This window comes from Mastigoproctus giganteus, chromosome 6, assembly GCF_048544385.1.
Source record: "Mastigoproctus giganteus isolate SK-2022 chromosome 6, ASM4854438v1, whole genome shotgun sequence".
Taxonomy (NCBI): Eukaryota; Metazoa; Arthropoda; class Arachnida; order Uropygi; family Thelyphonidae; genus Mastigoproctus; species Mastigoproctus giganteus.
Window position 1 is genome coordinate 120461676 of NC_143580.1, and position 15528 is coordinate 120477203.

At 40.2% G+C, this 15528-nt stretch overlaps 1 protein-coding gene across 2 annotated transcripts in view; it reads left to right on the plus strand.

Moving 5' to 3' along the window:
- Ube4A (Ubiquitination factor E4A) overlaps positions 1-15528 on the plus strand; it is a 523714-nt gene that overhangs the window by 21903 nt on the left and 486283 nt on the right. For both annotated transcript variants that reach the window (XM_090376475.1, XM_090376476.1), the window contains exon 3: positions 6383-6596. In XM_090376475.1, the coding sequence (XP_090232601.1) occupies positions 6383-6596 (214 nt within the window). The remainder of the gene's footprint in view (positions 1-6382; positions 6597-15528) is intronic.

Here is a 15528-nt window from a genome sequence, read left to right on the forward strand (position 1 = left end):
GCAAATATTCTTGCACCCTTTCTATTTAAGTGTATCCCATCCCTGTAGAAGCAGTCTCTCCTGTTAACAAGTACAGACCAGGCTGAAAAAAATTCTACCCTTTGAGCCTTGCACAATCTTTCCAGGGCTGAATTAATCGACAAGGCTCTCATCATATACTCCCTCCTATCGTGTCTGGGCAGAATTGCACACACTTTCAAATTGAACCCTAATTCATGGCTTTTTTTCAACTGTGACCTGTACTTGTTAAGTAATTCTGCCGGTCTCCTACTTTTAATATCATTAGTGCCAACGTGTACAAATATATCACCTTTTGTGCCCTTAAAAGATGATATCCACTCTACAATGTCATCAACCTTTGCCCCTGGCAGACATACCCTTGTCCTGTTCCACCTATCCTTTTTACACAGCATGTTCCCCATTTCCCTGACAATAGAGTCACCAACAACTACTAGTTCCTGTGGGACCAGCGCATTCTGCCTTGGGGGTCGCCGCTGTGTTGTGTGATGACCAAGTGCAAGCTCTGGCGTTGATGTTGGCAGCTGAGAGCTTGATGGGCCCCTCAATTTAGATCCTTTGAGGGCATCCACCCTGTCCTTCAAGCTCTCATATAGGCCCATAACAATGCCGAGTTGTCGCCTGATTTCGTTATACTCCTTGCATCGCGCACACACAAAGACATCCCCATGGCAATATCATGTCCCCTACCGATTGCTCCACAAACATCATGCAAGCAGTGCATTTTAAAAGGCTGTGATTCAGAGGGCAACTGCCCCTCTCAGTTCTCCCCTGAGCCACAGCACTCCCATTAGCTTGAGCCTTTTGCTTTGCTGCTCTGGTCTGAATCATGATTTCGATTTAATTTCAATAAAATTTCAATTTCAGTACAAAATTATAACCCTAAACTTGTATCCCAACACAGTTATAATGCTATATATATTTTTCAATTTCGAGTATTATCTACGAGTTCCGTTTATATAACTTCCGTATCAAGTTATGTTTTAATTAATTATGTTACGTTTATAATCTAAGTTGTTATATGTATTTAGTTAAAAGTACAATTTAATTGACAACGAAATTTAACAAAATTAATAGATTTTACTGATTAATTGACAATATTATATTATATACTGTACTATACTAAGCTTAAGCTATCTAGTTCGGGATATAACAATGGCGGCAAGTTACGAACGGTAAATCTACAGACAGTTAAGTATTAATTAACTTCCAAATCTCGCTGTCTCAATTCAGAATAAACTAAGGATCCCGACTAGGTCTATAAGTTACTTATAGAAAATAATTTGATGTAGCAATTGGTCAATAAAGCGGCTAAATATGGCTGAAAAACTTCTCGTTCAGCGGAGCTGCAACTTGTAACACATGGATTTGATACCCTTACTGATACTTTTATGCAATTAGAAGGCCGAGTAAAGAATAAATACACCAGATTAATCAGAAAATCACAAAATAATGATATAGTACTAAATTTAAATCAAAAGTTTTACAAAAACAATAATTTCAAATCAATAAATAAGAAAATCCACTTGGCGGCTTTGGACGCGTTTGACTTCCACTAGCCTCGTCAGCAGGCTCAGCGTTTGCTTACCTCCTTTGCTGCATTCCTTAATATAATTGGAGAAATGCCATCTACATTTCCTTTCAGTTATTACAAAGTCATTTTGCATTCCAGTTAGTTTGATAAGCTTCTAGCATCCCCTCCCCCAAAGAAAAAGAATTTCACATATGTGAATATAGATGCAAAATACCTATTCAATTTGTCTGCAACCTGAGCAGTGTCGTCAACAGTTAACCCATTGACATCAAATGGCTCAATGTGATTCGATCCATTCCTTCTACTGTTAATATAAGCATAGAAGTCTTTGCTGTTTCTCTTTGCATTCTTTGCCATCTCATAATGTGCTGTAGCTTGCCTAGCTTCCTTTTGTGACTTGATTGCAGACTTATTTATATATACCCTACACTTCAGTATCATCTGATAAGTTATGTGCATACCATGCACTTTCCTTCTCTGCCACGTCTCAATAGTTCATCTGACATCCATTTATGTCTTATTAGCCGTGAACAGTATTTCTTCATTGTTATGAAAAGCCTAGTAGCTTCTACAATTACTTTCCTGAATGCTTCCTATTTAGAATTTGCTGTTGATAACATCACCATTTGGTTTTTTTTTGCCTCTCTAACATGCTACTCTAGAAAACAGTCTTCCCAGAAATCTACAAAAGCCTTACTATTATGTGAGTGACCAACTCACAAATTCCAGTAAACATATGGAAAGGTACAATCCTTCATTGTAAGACATTCTTGTTTACTGGCCCACTCTTTTTCTACATGGTGTCTCAAAAATATTGGTACAAACGTTTAGGGGAGGTAGATAACATCTAAAGGAATGTGAATTGCATAGGAACCCATAACTGGAAACGTCATGGGAAAATAGTAGCAGAGGCACAAGAAGCAGAAATGACACAAGCCAGTAATTAGTGGCAAACATTTATTTGATATAATATTAACAATGGAGTATGAGATGGATGCATTTCATGATGTTACAACAGATGCTTGAAGGTTCCACTATGAGACGTGATGCATGCATGACACCGACACAGCATGGATTGGCGGACACGGTCGAACACACCTGGAGTTTCTTTGACAATAGCAGCAGTGCAGACGAGTCTCACCACGAGATCCATTTCCGTTTCCACAGGTGATTCATACACGATAGATTTGAGGGCCCCCCACAGAAAGAAATCAAGGCATGATAAATCAGGTGAGCATGGGGGGCCAGTCAATGGGTCCACCACGGCCAATCCAATGATGCCCAAAACGCCTGTTCAAATTGTCACAAACACACCTTCAATAATGGGCAGGCACCCTGTCATGTTGAAACCAAATGTTGCGTCTCACATTTGCTGGAACATCGTCAAGTAACCCTGGTAGAACTTGTTCAAGAAAGATCTGATATTTAGCGGAGTTCATGTGGGATAGTAACAGGTATGGGCTGACTAAGCAGTCACCGACCATACCTGCCTACACATTTATTGCGAAGCGATGTTGTGCCACATGGGGGTGCACACTGTGTGGGCTCTCTGCTAATCCATACACTAGGTGCGTGTCTGCCAGCTCACAGTTCGTATATCGATGCATGCTCTTCTTGCGGCGACTACTACTTGAATGAGTAAACCAGAAATTTTCCCTCTCGCGAACTGATGAACAGCGCTGTGTACCAACTTACGTTTCCGGTTATGGGTTCCTATGTGATTCACATTCCTTTAGATGCTACCTACCTCCCTTAAATGTTTGTACCAATATTTTTGAGACACCCTGTATATAGCTTTTTGGTAAACTCATCGTAGTCATTAGGCCTATAACACATTCCTACTCTCAATTTTGTTTTCCCAGTGCTTGTATCACACCAAACAGATTCAACATTGCAGTGCATCCAGTTGAATATTAGATGGATCAACTGGATGCACTGCCTTAGATTTAATATGCTTCTTAACTAAGAGCATAACCTCTCCACCACTCTTGTCCTGTCTCTCCTTACCATATATCTTATACATTCCATATGCAAATTTGTCATTGCTTATGTCTGAGTAACACTGTCTCCACTATCCCTGCAATTTCTGCATTTTATGACTTCTGATCAGTACTTCTAATTTATCAAATATATTTACAATGTTCCTAGCATTAGTGTACATGCTAGTAGATATGCACATGTTCTTTCTCTTAGTTACCCTAACACAGCCCATGTATTTTCTTGTTCCATGATGATCCACAGCAGTGCCTGAAATCCCCAACAAGTTGCTTTCCAGGCTGCTGCATGTTCCAATAGAAGCAATGCAAGAATCACTTTCACCTCTGCCTGCGGCTCTAGTTAATCTATTAGTCTGTGTATTCATCCTCCAAGCTAGCAGTTTTATGACCCCTCTGTCACTGATTCAATAGCATCAGCAAATATTCTTGCACCCCCTTCTATTTAAGTGTATCACCTCCCTGTAACAACAGTCTTTCCTGTTAACAAGCACAGATCATGCTGAGAAAAGTTCTACTCCATGAGCCTTGCACATTCTCTCAAGTTAATTTTGTTTAAATTTAATTTTACTTGAAACAAAAATAAAATTATAGATCTCTCCTTCTATGTTGTTTTACAACATAGTATTAGTGTTACTAGAATTAGGATGCCCTAGAAAAGTCAGTGAGAAAAAATTATGGCCTGCGTTTCATCTTCAGAATTTGTTTTTTCTAAGTTTTCATTAATAAACTGGTTTAATATTAGCTGATGGCCCATGTTTGCTGTTGGCCCTGCCAGTGATGGATTCCTGGTTGCCTGGGCTAGCCACCTCTGATATGAATAATTATTTACAACCTTCAGGAGTAATTTATCTTGGTGTGGGGAGGAGATTAAATGAATGCAGTTATGCTTGAACATTTGGAGGAATTTCAAAAGTTTAAGAGTAGAAAACTTGGATTGGAAAAAACTCCATGTCATAGCTTACATATGAATTGATATTTTGTAATTGTCGTATACAGGGTGTCTCAAAAATATTGGTCCAACCGTTTAGGGGAGGTAGGTAACATCTAAAGGAATGTGAATCGCATAGGAACCAATAACTGGAAACATCACGGGAAAGTAGTAGCAGAGGCACAAGAAGCAGAAATGACACAAGACAGTAATTAGTGGCAAACATTTATTTGATATAATATTAACAACGGAGTACGAGATGAATGCATTTCATGATGTTACAACAGATGCTCGAAGGTTCTACCACGAGACGCGATGCATGCGTGACACCGATGCAGCATGGATTGGCGGACACGGTCGAACACACCTGGAGTTTCTTTGACAGTAGCAGCAGCGCAGACGAGTCTCGCCACAAGATCCATTTCCGTCTCCACAGGCAATTCATACACGATAGAGTTGAGGGCCCCCACAGAAAGAAATCAAGGCTCGATAAATCAGGCGAGCGTGGGGGCCAGGCAACAGGTCCACCACGGCCAATCCATCGACACCCAAAACGCCTGTTCAAATGGTCATGAACACACCTTCCATAATGGGCAGACGCCCCATCATGTTGAAACCAAATGTTGCGTCTCACATTTGCTGGAACATCGTCAAGTAACCCTGGTAGAACTTGTTCAAGAAAGATTCAATATTTAGTGAGTTCATGTGGGAAGAGCCCGTCACCACCAAATATGGAGGATGCGGAATGGTCAGGGAATGACCACCGTATATCCTGGAGCAATATGGCCTTAGTTGCTAATGCTCCTAAAAAAAAAAAAAACCAAATAACAATCATGTGGGATGGTAACAGGTGTGGGCCGACTAAGCAGTCACCAACCACACCTGCCCACACATTTATTGCAAAGTGATGTTCTGCCGCATGGGGGTGCACACCTTGTGGGTTGTCGTGAGCCCACACATGAGCATTGTGCTGATTGAATAAGCCTTCCCGAGTGAAATAAGCCTCATCTGTGAACAAAACATAGGCTGAAAAATTCAAGTCTTGAACACTTTCTTGGAGAAACCACTGCGCAAAAGCCACATGTGCAGGATGATCGAGACACTCCTAAGGCAGAGGCAATGGCACGTGTGCTGGTAGTAGGATTATTCTGGACGGCATTCAACACACTTTCTTCCATGGCCGGAGTTTGCGTCGAAAGTGGTCTGCCCGCACTACTCCTGTTACCTCTAAATGACCCATAATCGCACAAATTTTGATGCACACACGCAAACAAACGGTGGTCTGGTACATGTCTGTCTGGGAAGCGTTCTCCATAAATTCGTTGAGCGGCTCGTCCATTACCCTCTGCTAATCCATACACTACGTTCATATCTGCCAGCTCACAGTTCGTATATCGATGCATGCTCTTCATGCGGCGACTACTGCTTGAATGAGTAAAAGAAAATTTCCCTCTCGCGAACTGATGAACAGCGCCATGTACCGACTTATGGTGACGTTTCCTGTTATGGGTTCCTATGCGATTCACATTCCTTTAGATGATACCTACCTCCCCTAAACGTTTGTACCAATATTTTTGAGACACCCTGTATATATCTTATGATTGTATTTTGTGAAAAGAAATTTTAACTATTTAATAATGTTTCTCTGTTTACACTGTTCACCTTATGTTCCCTCTTCTTTGACAAATCCCAGAAATATAGAAATATTGCTGATTAGACTACTAGTTTAGGAAATAATTTTTGTGAGTGTTATTAATGGTTTTGTTCTTGATAAATAAAAAACATTACTCTCGCTGGATATTAAAAGTAACTTTTTTTATTTTGCAAATTTCATGAATGTTTTTTACTGATACAAAGTTAGTGATCCATTCTGACATTATCTTGAAGTAATATTGTTATTTTTAGGATAGTCTTGATGATATTGGAAGCAACCCATTTGTAGCTTTATTTCCAAGTCTCAATCATGCAGCAGAATTCAGAAAGATTGATTGCATTGGTATTCAAAGACCATCAGACACGTTAAATATATTTGCTGCTGTATGTGATTCCAAGGAAACTAATATGCAAGTAGATATGAAGTGTTTGATGGAAGAAATTTTTCGAGTAACATTGAATAAAGGTAATATATTTATAAGTAACTTGTCTAAAATGCTTAATGATTAATTATTATGAAAAACTTTATCTTCAACTATTATTAGTCAGTTTTATTTCAGGTTATTTTAGATTTAATTATTATTGTCTAATTTTTATATCATGGTATATGAGGTGTTCTATTGATTTTCTGTGTAACTTGAGGCTGTGATTTAAGAGGAAATGCCCAGGCACTTTTGTATCTTAGTTTTAGTGATAATAGTGCTTTAATAAAGTTTTTTGACAACATTTCATAATTGTTAGAGAGATGATTGTATAAGTTGCAAAAATTCTGGTAACCGATTTACGATAAAGGTGATTGTGAAAATAAATAAAAAAATAAATTTTTAAGAAAGACTAAATTTTTTTACTTAATATTTAATTTATTTTTTACTTGTTTAAACATAAGTATTGAAAAAAAAACCATTGAAAATTCTATTGTATAATATAATATCAAAAATGATCAAGTAGCTTTGTGCCCTCAAAAGGTTAATATCAAATGTTTGAACTTGACCATCTTGAACCTCAGAGCATGCCATGCACCATTGTAAAATGGATGTAGAGGTTCACTGCAGGACAAGTAAATTCATGGGCTGTGTTAGGGTAGTTAAGAATAGGAACATGTGCATGTATACTTGCATGTATACCAATGCTAGGAGTTTGGTAAATAAATTTGATGAATTTAAGATGTTAGTCAAAACACCAAGGCAGATATTGTTGGGATATCAGAGGCGTGGTGTCACACAGTTATAAGGAATGCAGAAATGGAATTTGGGGAGTACAATGTGTACAGGAAGGATAGATAGGATAGGAAGGGAGGAGGGGTTAAGCTATTAGTTAAGACGCACGAAATCGAAGGAAGTACAGCCAATCGACATGGGTGGACAGAGCAGTGTCAATCACGTTTGGTGTGACCTAAGCACTGAGAAAGCAAAATTGAGAGTAGGAGTGTGTTATAGGCCTAATGACTCTGATGAGTATAATAAACAACTGTTCAGAGAAATAGTGGGCCAGTATATCAGAGTGTCTTATAATGAGGGATTTTAATTTCCCAAATATTGACTGGAATTTGTGGGTTGGTCACTTATACACTAGTAATGCTTTTATGAATTTATTGGATGATTGTTTTCTACAGCAGCATGTTCGGGTGGCAACTAGAGGGAGTAATACTCTTGATCTGATTATCAGTAGTGATTCTTCATGCATTAAGAATCTGCAGATAAAGGAATCACTAGGTGGCAGTGATCACTGTGTGCTGAAGTGGGATTTACTCAAAGAAGTAACTACCATCATGGGTAAAGGGAAGAGTTTTTGCTTTCATAAAGGTGACTATGGTGGTCTGGGACTGTTTTTAAATTCTATACGGTGGGACCAACTGATGATGTTACCAACAGCAAATTCAAAATGGGAAGAATTCAAAGAATTAATCTTGGAAGCTAATAGGCTTTTCATACCAACAAAGAAATATTGTTCAAGGTTTACGCCAAAATGGATGTCAGATGAACTAATGAGACATGTGGCAGAGAATAAAAATGCATGGGATACATATAAATTAACAGGTAACACAGAAGCCTATGATAGATATAAGCTGGTTATATGTATCATAGGTTTCACAAAGGAGGTTAGGCAGGCAAAGGCAGATTATGAGAAATCTTTGGCAAATGATGCAAAGAAAAACAGCAAAGAGTTCTTTACTTATGTAAACTCTAGGAGGAAGGGGATGAATCAGATCGATCCACTTGATATTAATGGTTCAACTGTTGATGATCCTGTCCAGGTAGCTAACAAACTAAATGAGTATTTTGCATCTACATTCACATATGAGGAGTTATTCAGGGAGGGGAATGCCAGAGGTGAATTAAACTCTGGCAGTGAGCTAGATGATTTTGTATAATAACTGAGAGGAAAGTGGAGGAGAAATTTTTGAAGATAAACATAAGAAAAGTACCTGTGGTGAATATGATCTATCCAATTATATTAAAGGAGGCAGCAAAGGAAGTAAGCAAACCCTTAGCCATAATTATGAGAGCTTTCTTGGACTCAAGGGAGGTACCCATGGTTTGTTGTTTGTTGGTTTGTTATTTGGTTTTTAGGAGCATTAGCAACTAAGGCCATATTGCTCCGTGAACATGCGGTGGTCATTCCTGACCTTTCCGCATCCTCCGTATTTGGTGGTGACGGGCTCGAACCCCGGTCTAATCAAGAAGCGTGTGCTACTCACTGCTGCTCCTTCCCACCTGGCTACGGAGGCGCCGTACCCATGGACTGGAGATGTGTAAATGTGACCCCAATTCACAAAGGTTGATGAAAGGGCGACAGAAGTAATTATAGACCTGTTAGTGTAACTTCTGTTCCAGGGAATTTAATGGAGGCACTGGTTAAATGGACACTGCACTTCGTGGACTAATGTTATTAGTGGAGTCCCCCAGGGTTCAGTGTTGGGTCCATTCTTGTTTTCTGTATTTATTAATGATATCGATGATGGTATATCAGGCTTAATGTCCAAGTTTGCAGATAATACGAAGGTCAGCAGGGATGTGAATGACACTAATGACAGTACGCTGCTGTAACAGGATGTAGAAAAGATGAGCAGATGGGCTGAGAGTTTGCAACTGAAGTTTAACATTGACAAATGTAAAGTACTGCATGTGGGAAGCAGTAACCCCAGAGTAAAGTATCAACTGTGTGGTACTACGCTGACAAAAATGTAAAGGGTATTTAGTGTCTAACGGCACCAGGGGGTTTCCCCATCTCTGTGTTTCTTTCATTGTGGGTGTACCAGTATGCCGGGAAAGCCAGAGATTTAAAAGTGTGTAGATAATGGATATGTATAGTGTTATGTTCTGTTATTCATCTGGCTGTTTAGCCGCTGGACCCCTGTTGAGGCCCAACATTGCCTACACTTGGCCCCGTGGAGGCAGACCAGGTACTCCAGTATTTTTAGACAAGTACTCTGGCAGGTCCTGCGACCTGATTTCCTGAGATTTCAGTGGCCAGGGCCTATATATATATATATAAAAAAAAAAAAAAAAAAAAACAAACAAATGAGGGGAAATGCTAAAATCTAGTTAAGCTGAAAGAGGTTGCAAGTGTGTTGAGTTTGGCATTTAAATTTTTTGTTGTGTGGGGCATTTGTTTTTCGCTCGCAATATAGATAGAGTAGGGGAGGAGAGATGGAAGGCTGGGGGAAAAGACAGAAATATGGGGTCAATAGGGAAGCGACCCCAGGTATATCAGTGGGGCATGCCCATGCCCCACTGATATACCTGGGCCAGAGGGAAAAGAAGGGGTTGTGGGGAGGGTGCAGACAGACTGTCCCCTCACCCCATCAGGGATGTGGAAAGAAAGTGGGCTGGGCAAGGGAGCCCTGCCCAGTTTGCCATACCTGCAATTTGCAGTGCCCGCCAGCAAGTGCAGTCTGATGCTAACTCAGTGGAGCCTAGTCCTCTTCTAGGTGTGTGGGTCCTATCTGGTGTGGGTTTATCCTGGGAGCGACCACATCCTGGCTGGTGCCACTCCCATTGGTTTCTAGGTCGATGCTGTTTCAGTAATAGTATTGGTGCTCCATTTATTCTGTTGCATATTACGCCGTATGGGTCTACTCTTTGTGCGTTTGCCTTAGTATTTTGCCATCATTTCCTCTGTGTCGATGTTCATTATCAGTTTGCTTTTATTTATTATTTGTAGTTATCTATTCGTTTTTGAATGCTATTTATGTTCATTGTCTGTTGACGTCAAGTGCAAATTAGCTGAGGGCTTTGTATTCATCTTCTGAATCCAGTAGATGGTATTCTTGATTTTTCGGCAAGCATTGAATCTTCATTATAAGTCTACTTCTGTGTTCTTTGTAGCATTCACTGTCTTGCATAATATGCTGACAGGTTTCAGGTTCTCCACAGGTGCATGTGGCTCTTCTATTATTCCGAGTGCATTCAGTTTTGCTTTAAATGGGCCGTGGCCCGTCAGGGGGAAGGTTGTATTTAGCCCAAGGTAGAACTACGAGGGGGCTTTTGGGTACATTTTTGTGACTATTGGTATGAAGCTTCTTGTAACTTGACCCCTTTTGGTAACATCTCCCATCTGTGCTGCCAAATCTTCAACATGTGAGCCACTATTCATTGTTTCTTTGTCGTCCGGCTGTTGGTTGGGTCCAAGGTAAAGTCATAGATGGAGGCAGGCATATCCTTGGATAGTAAATACATGAGTCCACATCTAGTCACCTCGAGGTCCAGCGGAAGAGCTCCTGCCAGGATCTGCAGAGCGTGGGTGCTCACCATTTTGCAGACCCTGGTTATAGTTAGAAGTATGTTTCTTTGGATAGTGTCTAGCAGTCTTCTGTTGACTGTGGTTCCAGTCTTCCTGAACCAGATTGGTGATCCATAGGTAATTGCTGGGATGAATATTGTTTTATAATACAGGGACAGGGTCTTCCTGTTGAGTCCCCAGTTCCTGCGAGATACTTCTGCTACAAGTGCTGCATAGTTCCTTAGTTTCTCTCTCAGGTAGATGAGGTGAGATCTAAAGGACAGGTTTGCATCCAGGATGATACCTAGATACTTTATTTGCTTTGCTAGTTTAATGGTGGATCCTGCTATCATTATTTGCAGTGGTCGTCTGACATACTTTAGTAATACTGAGTTTGTCTTGGTTGGTGAAATCTTTAACATATGTGTTTCCACCAAATTCTGTAGGGTTTGTAGTGCTTGGTTGGCCTGTGTTTCAAGTTCTGGAGTCCGCTTCCACCATTAAAATGAGGTCATCAGCAAAGGCTTAACTGACCATGTTTTCCAGGTCCAGAGCCAAGAAATGATCAAGGACCACGTTCCACAGTAGCGGCCCCAGGATAGATTCCTGCAGGCAGCCCCTGCGGATGCTTTTAACAACTATTCAGAAGGTTGTGATGACCTCAATTTTCCTATGCGACAAGTATGCCCAGACATTGTTATACAAGTTTTCTGGGAGTGCTGCTTTCCGGAGTCTGCCAAGGATGCTCGGCCATCAGACGGTGTTGAAGGCCCCAGCAAAATCCACTGCTATTACCAGAAAGTACCACTTGTTACTTTGGGTTGCCTTGGTTTTCTAGCAGGGATAAGGAGGTGATTATCCCCTTGTATAAGGCAATGGTCAGGCTATACCTTGAGTACTGTAAACAGGTATGGAGGCCTCATTTTAAGAAGGATGTAGAGCTGTTGGAACGAGTACAGAGAAGGGCAACAAGATTAGTGAATGGAACAAAGGGTTGCTTTTACAAAGAAAGGTTTAAGTTTTGCAAATTACAGTGTCTGGAGACTAGGCACCTGTGAGGTGATCTGATTGAGGTGTATAAAGCTTTGAATGGTTTGAGTATGCTCAGTGCTGATGGGATTCTTCCTCTTCAGAGTAATCACCTGAGAGGGCATAAATTCAAATTGAGGAAAGACAATTGTAGGATAGATGCGTGGAAGTTTGCCTTTAGCCAGCGGGTGGTTGATTGCTGGATCAAACTTCCATCTGTCGTTGTAGAAGTTGATAGCTTAAATAGATTCAAGGCAGAACTAGACAGACATTTGGAGTGAGTGGATGGGTGAAATGAGAAGGGTTTTCTTTTATTTTTTTTTTTTGTTTTGGCTGATGCTATATAAGCTTGCTTTCTTGCATCATGTGCCCATGCTAATGCTAATATACCTCTATCAGATCACCTCGCAGGTGCCTAAACTCCAAAGCTTCAATTTGCAAAACTTAAGCGTATCTTTGTAAGAGGAACACTTTATTCCCATCACCAATCTTGTTACCCTTCTCTATACTCTTTCTAGCAACTCTACAAACTTCCTGAAATGAGGTCTCCAGACTTGTACACAGTACTCAATGCATGGTCTGACTATTGCCTTATACAAAGGGAAAATCACTTTCTTTTCCCTAGTAGCAAAATTTATGCCTATATCATTGGCACCTTCGTAGCCAGGTGGGCAGGAGCAGCAGTGCGTAGCACATGCTTCTTTGATTAGACCGGGGTTCGAGCCCGTGAGCCACCAAATATGGAGGATGCGGAAAGGTCAGGGAATGACCACCGCATATCCCCGGAGCAATATGGCCTTAGTTGCAAATGCTCCTAAAAACCAAATAACAACAACAGCATATATCATTGACAAGATCCCATGACCTACTCTGGCTGCCAGTCTGAACTGCTCAGAAAACTTCATATCTTACTGCACGATTTTCTCTGCTGATAGTCATATGCAGTACTTTTGTCAACATTAAACTTCAGTTGCCACTTCTCAGTCCATCTGCCCAACTTTACTAGATCCTGTTGCAGTAGCATACTGTCATTAATAACCCTGCCAACCTTTGTATCATCTGCAAACTTGAAAATTAAGCCCGATATACTATCATTGATAAATATATAAAACAACAATGGGCCCATCACTGAACCCTGGAGATTCCACTAATGACATTAGTCCATGAAGAGCAGTGTCCATTGATTACCACTCTCTGTCTTCTCCCACTCAACTATCCTCTTATCGATTGTAGTGACTTGCCCTTAATGCTATATTGCTCCAATTTGTACAGTAGTTTTCCACCAGTAAGAGTATCAAAAGCTTTCCTGAAATCCAAGTATATGATATCAAGATAATTTTTTGCATCCAGTTCCCTTGTGACCTCAATGTAGTATCCAGTCATATTGGTCCACAAGACTTCCCCTTATCAAACCCATGCTGTGTCTGAATTATTACTGCTGTCTTGTCTAGATGATCCTGTAGTACTTTAACTAATGACTCCATTATTTTTCCCAGAGTTAAATTAACAGGTCTGTAATTACTTGTGTCACCCTTGGATCCCCCCCCCTTTGTGAATTGAGGATACGTTTGCACACCACTCCCTGAGTCCAACGATGCTCTTGTAATTGTGGTTAAGGGTTTGCTTACTTCCTTTGCCAACTCCTTTAACATAATTGGATAGCTCCTATCCACCCCAGGTGCCTTTCTTATGTTGAACTTCAACAATTTCTCCTCCACTTGCTCTCAGTTATTACAAAATCATTTAGCTCACTGGTAGACTTTAATAAGCTTCTGTCCTTCACTTTTCTACAGAATTTCTCATGTGTGAATGTAGATTCAAAATGCTCGTTCAGTTTGTCAGCTACCTGAGGAGGATCGTGAACAGTTGAACCAGATCAAGTGGGCCAACTTGATTCATCCCCTTCCTTCTAGACTTTGTATAGGGTGATTCAGGAGGAATAATAAATGTTTTGGGAAGTTATAATATTGATTATTCTGAGTAAAAACGGTCATATAAACATGCGTCCAATTCTCAATGGATACGGAGATACAGCTGTTTGAAACTGGTGTGCACAAAGCCATTATGAGAAGTATTAAAGAACGATAAATGACTCTTTGTATTTATTGACTTTTTTGAATGATACAAAACGCAAATAATTGACAAACTTTTTACGGTTCACAATAAATGTTTGAAAATCCAATCGCCAACCTCACTGAACTTTGCAACTCTTGTGGTAGTATGACATGTTGTTCTGAGGTCATCTTGGCATTCCTTTATGAGGGCAGCAGTATCCAAAATGTGAGCAAGCAATTCATCTCTTGTATTCACCTTTTCTTTGCATACTGCGATTTTCATCCATCCCCACAAACAAAAATCTAACAGAGTGAGGTCTGGAGACCTTGGTGGCCAATGAACGAGAACCACCATGGCCGATCCATTGTGCAGGGAAAGTTGTAGAAATTCTAGGTAAATGGGTTCTGTAAGATGATTTTGTAACACAACAGGCCAAATCAACTGATTGTCGATGATACCGCACCACACATTTACAGAGAAACGATTTTGAAAATTTGTTTCTATAGTGGTATGTGGATTTTTGTCTGACCACCTATGAGAGTTACGGGTGTTGTAGATACCATCATGGGTGAAAGTAGCTTCATCGCTGAACAGTATTAATGGAATTAATCGGCAGTTAGCATTTACCCACTGACAAAATTCCAATTGCTGGGTGTCGTCTCCTGGTTAAAGGTGTTGCACCTGCTGTATGTGAAATGGATACAAGCCGTGCTCATGTAATGCTCGCCACACTCTTATCTGTGGAAATTCTTCCTGTAGAAATATATGCGTAGAAAATTCCTGTGCTAATAGTAGGACTACTGACTCAAGAATGTGTTGTATTTCATCGACATTTTGTTCATTTGCACGTTCAGAAGAAATATGAGCGCTGGGAGCTGCACCAGTCTCATGCAATTTGGTGTAAACACTAGTAAATGCTCTTGAATCCGGTATTCTGCGGTTAGGAAACTGCCAACAGTATTCTCTACATGTAGCAATAGCACTTCCACCACAAAAACCATAGACAAATACCATATCGGCATATTCAGCATGTGTGAAGATGTGCGGCATTCTTAACAACACTTCTAATATCAAACAGTGTCAGGTTATAAGTGCTTCTTGGTCACATCTGATCCAGAGAGCTGCACATGCCAGTTTCAAACATCTGTATCTCCTTATCCATTGAGAATTGGACATGTGTTTATATGAACTTTTTTATTCAGAATAATTAATACTGTAACCTCCCGAAATATATACTATTCCTGCTGAATCACCCTCTATAAGTAAAGAAGTCTTTGCTGTTTTTCTTTGCATCCTTTGCCAAAGATTTCTCATAATCTGCCTTTGCTTGCCTAACCTCCTGTGTGCTTGATTACAGATTAGCTTATATCTACCATAATCACCTGATAATTTATATGTATCCCATGCATTTTGCTTCTCTGCCATGAGTCTCATTAGTTCATCAAATGGATGTCATCCATTTAGGCCTAAACTTTGAACAGTATTTCTTAGTTGGGGCAAAAAGCCTAATAGCTTCCAAGATTACTTCTTTGAATGCTTCCCATTTTGAATTTGCTGTTGGTAACATCATCGGTTGGTCTCATTGTATAGAA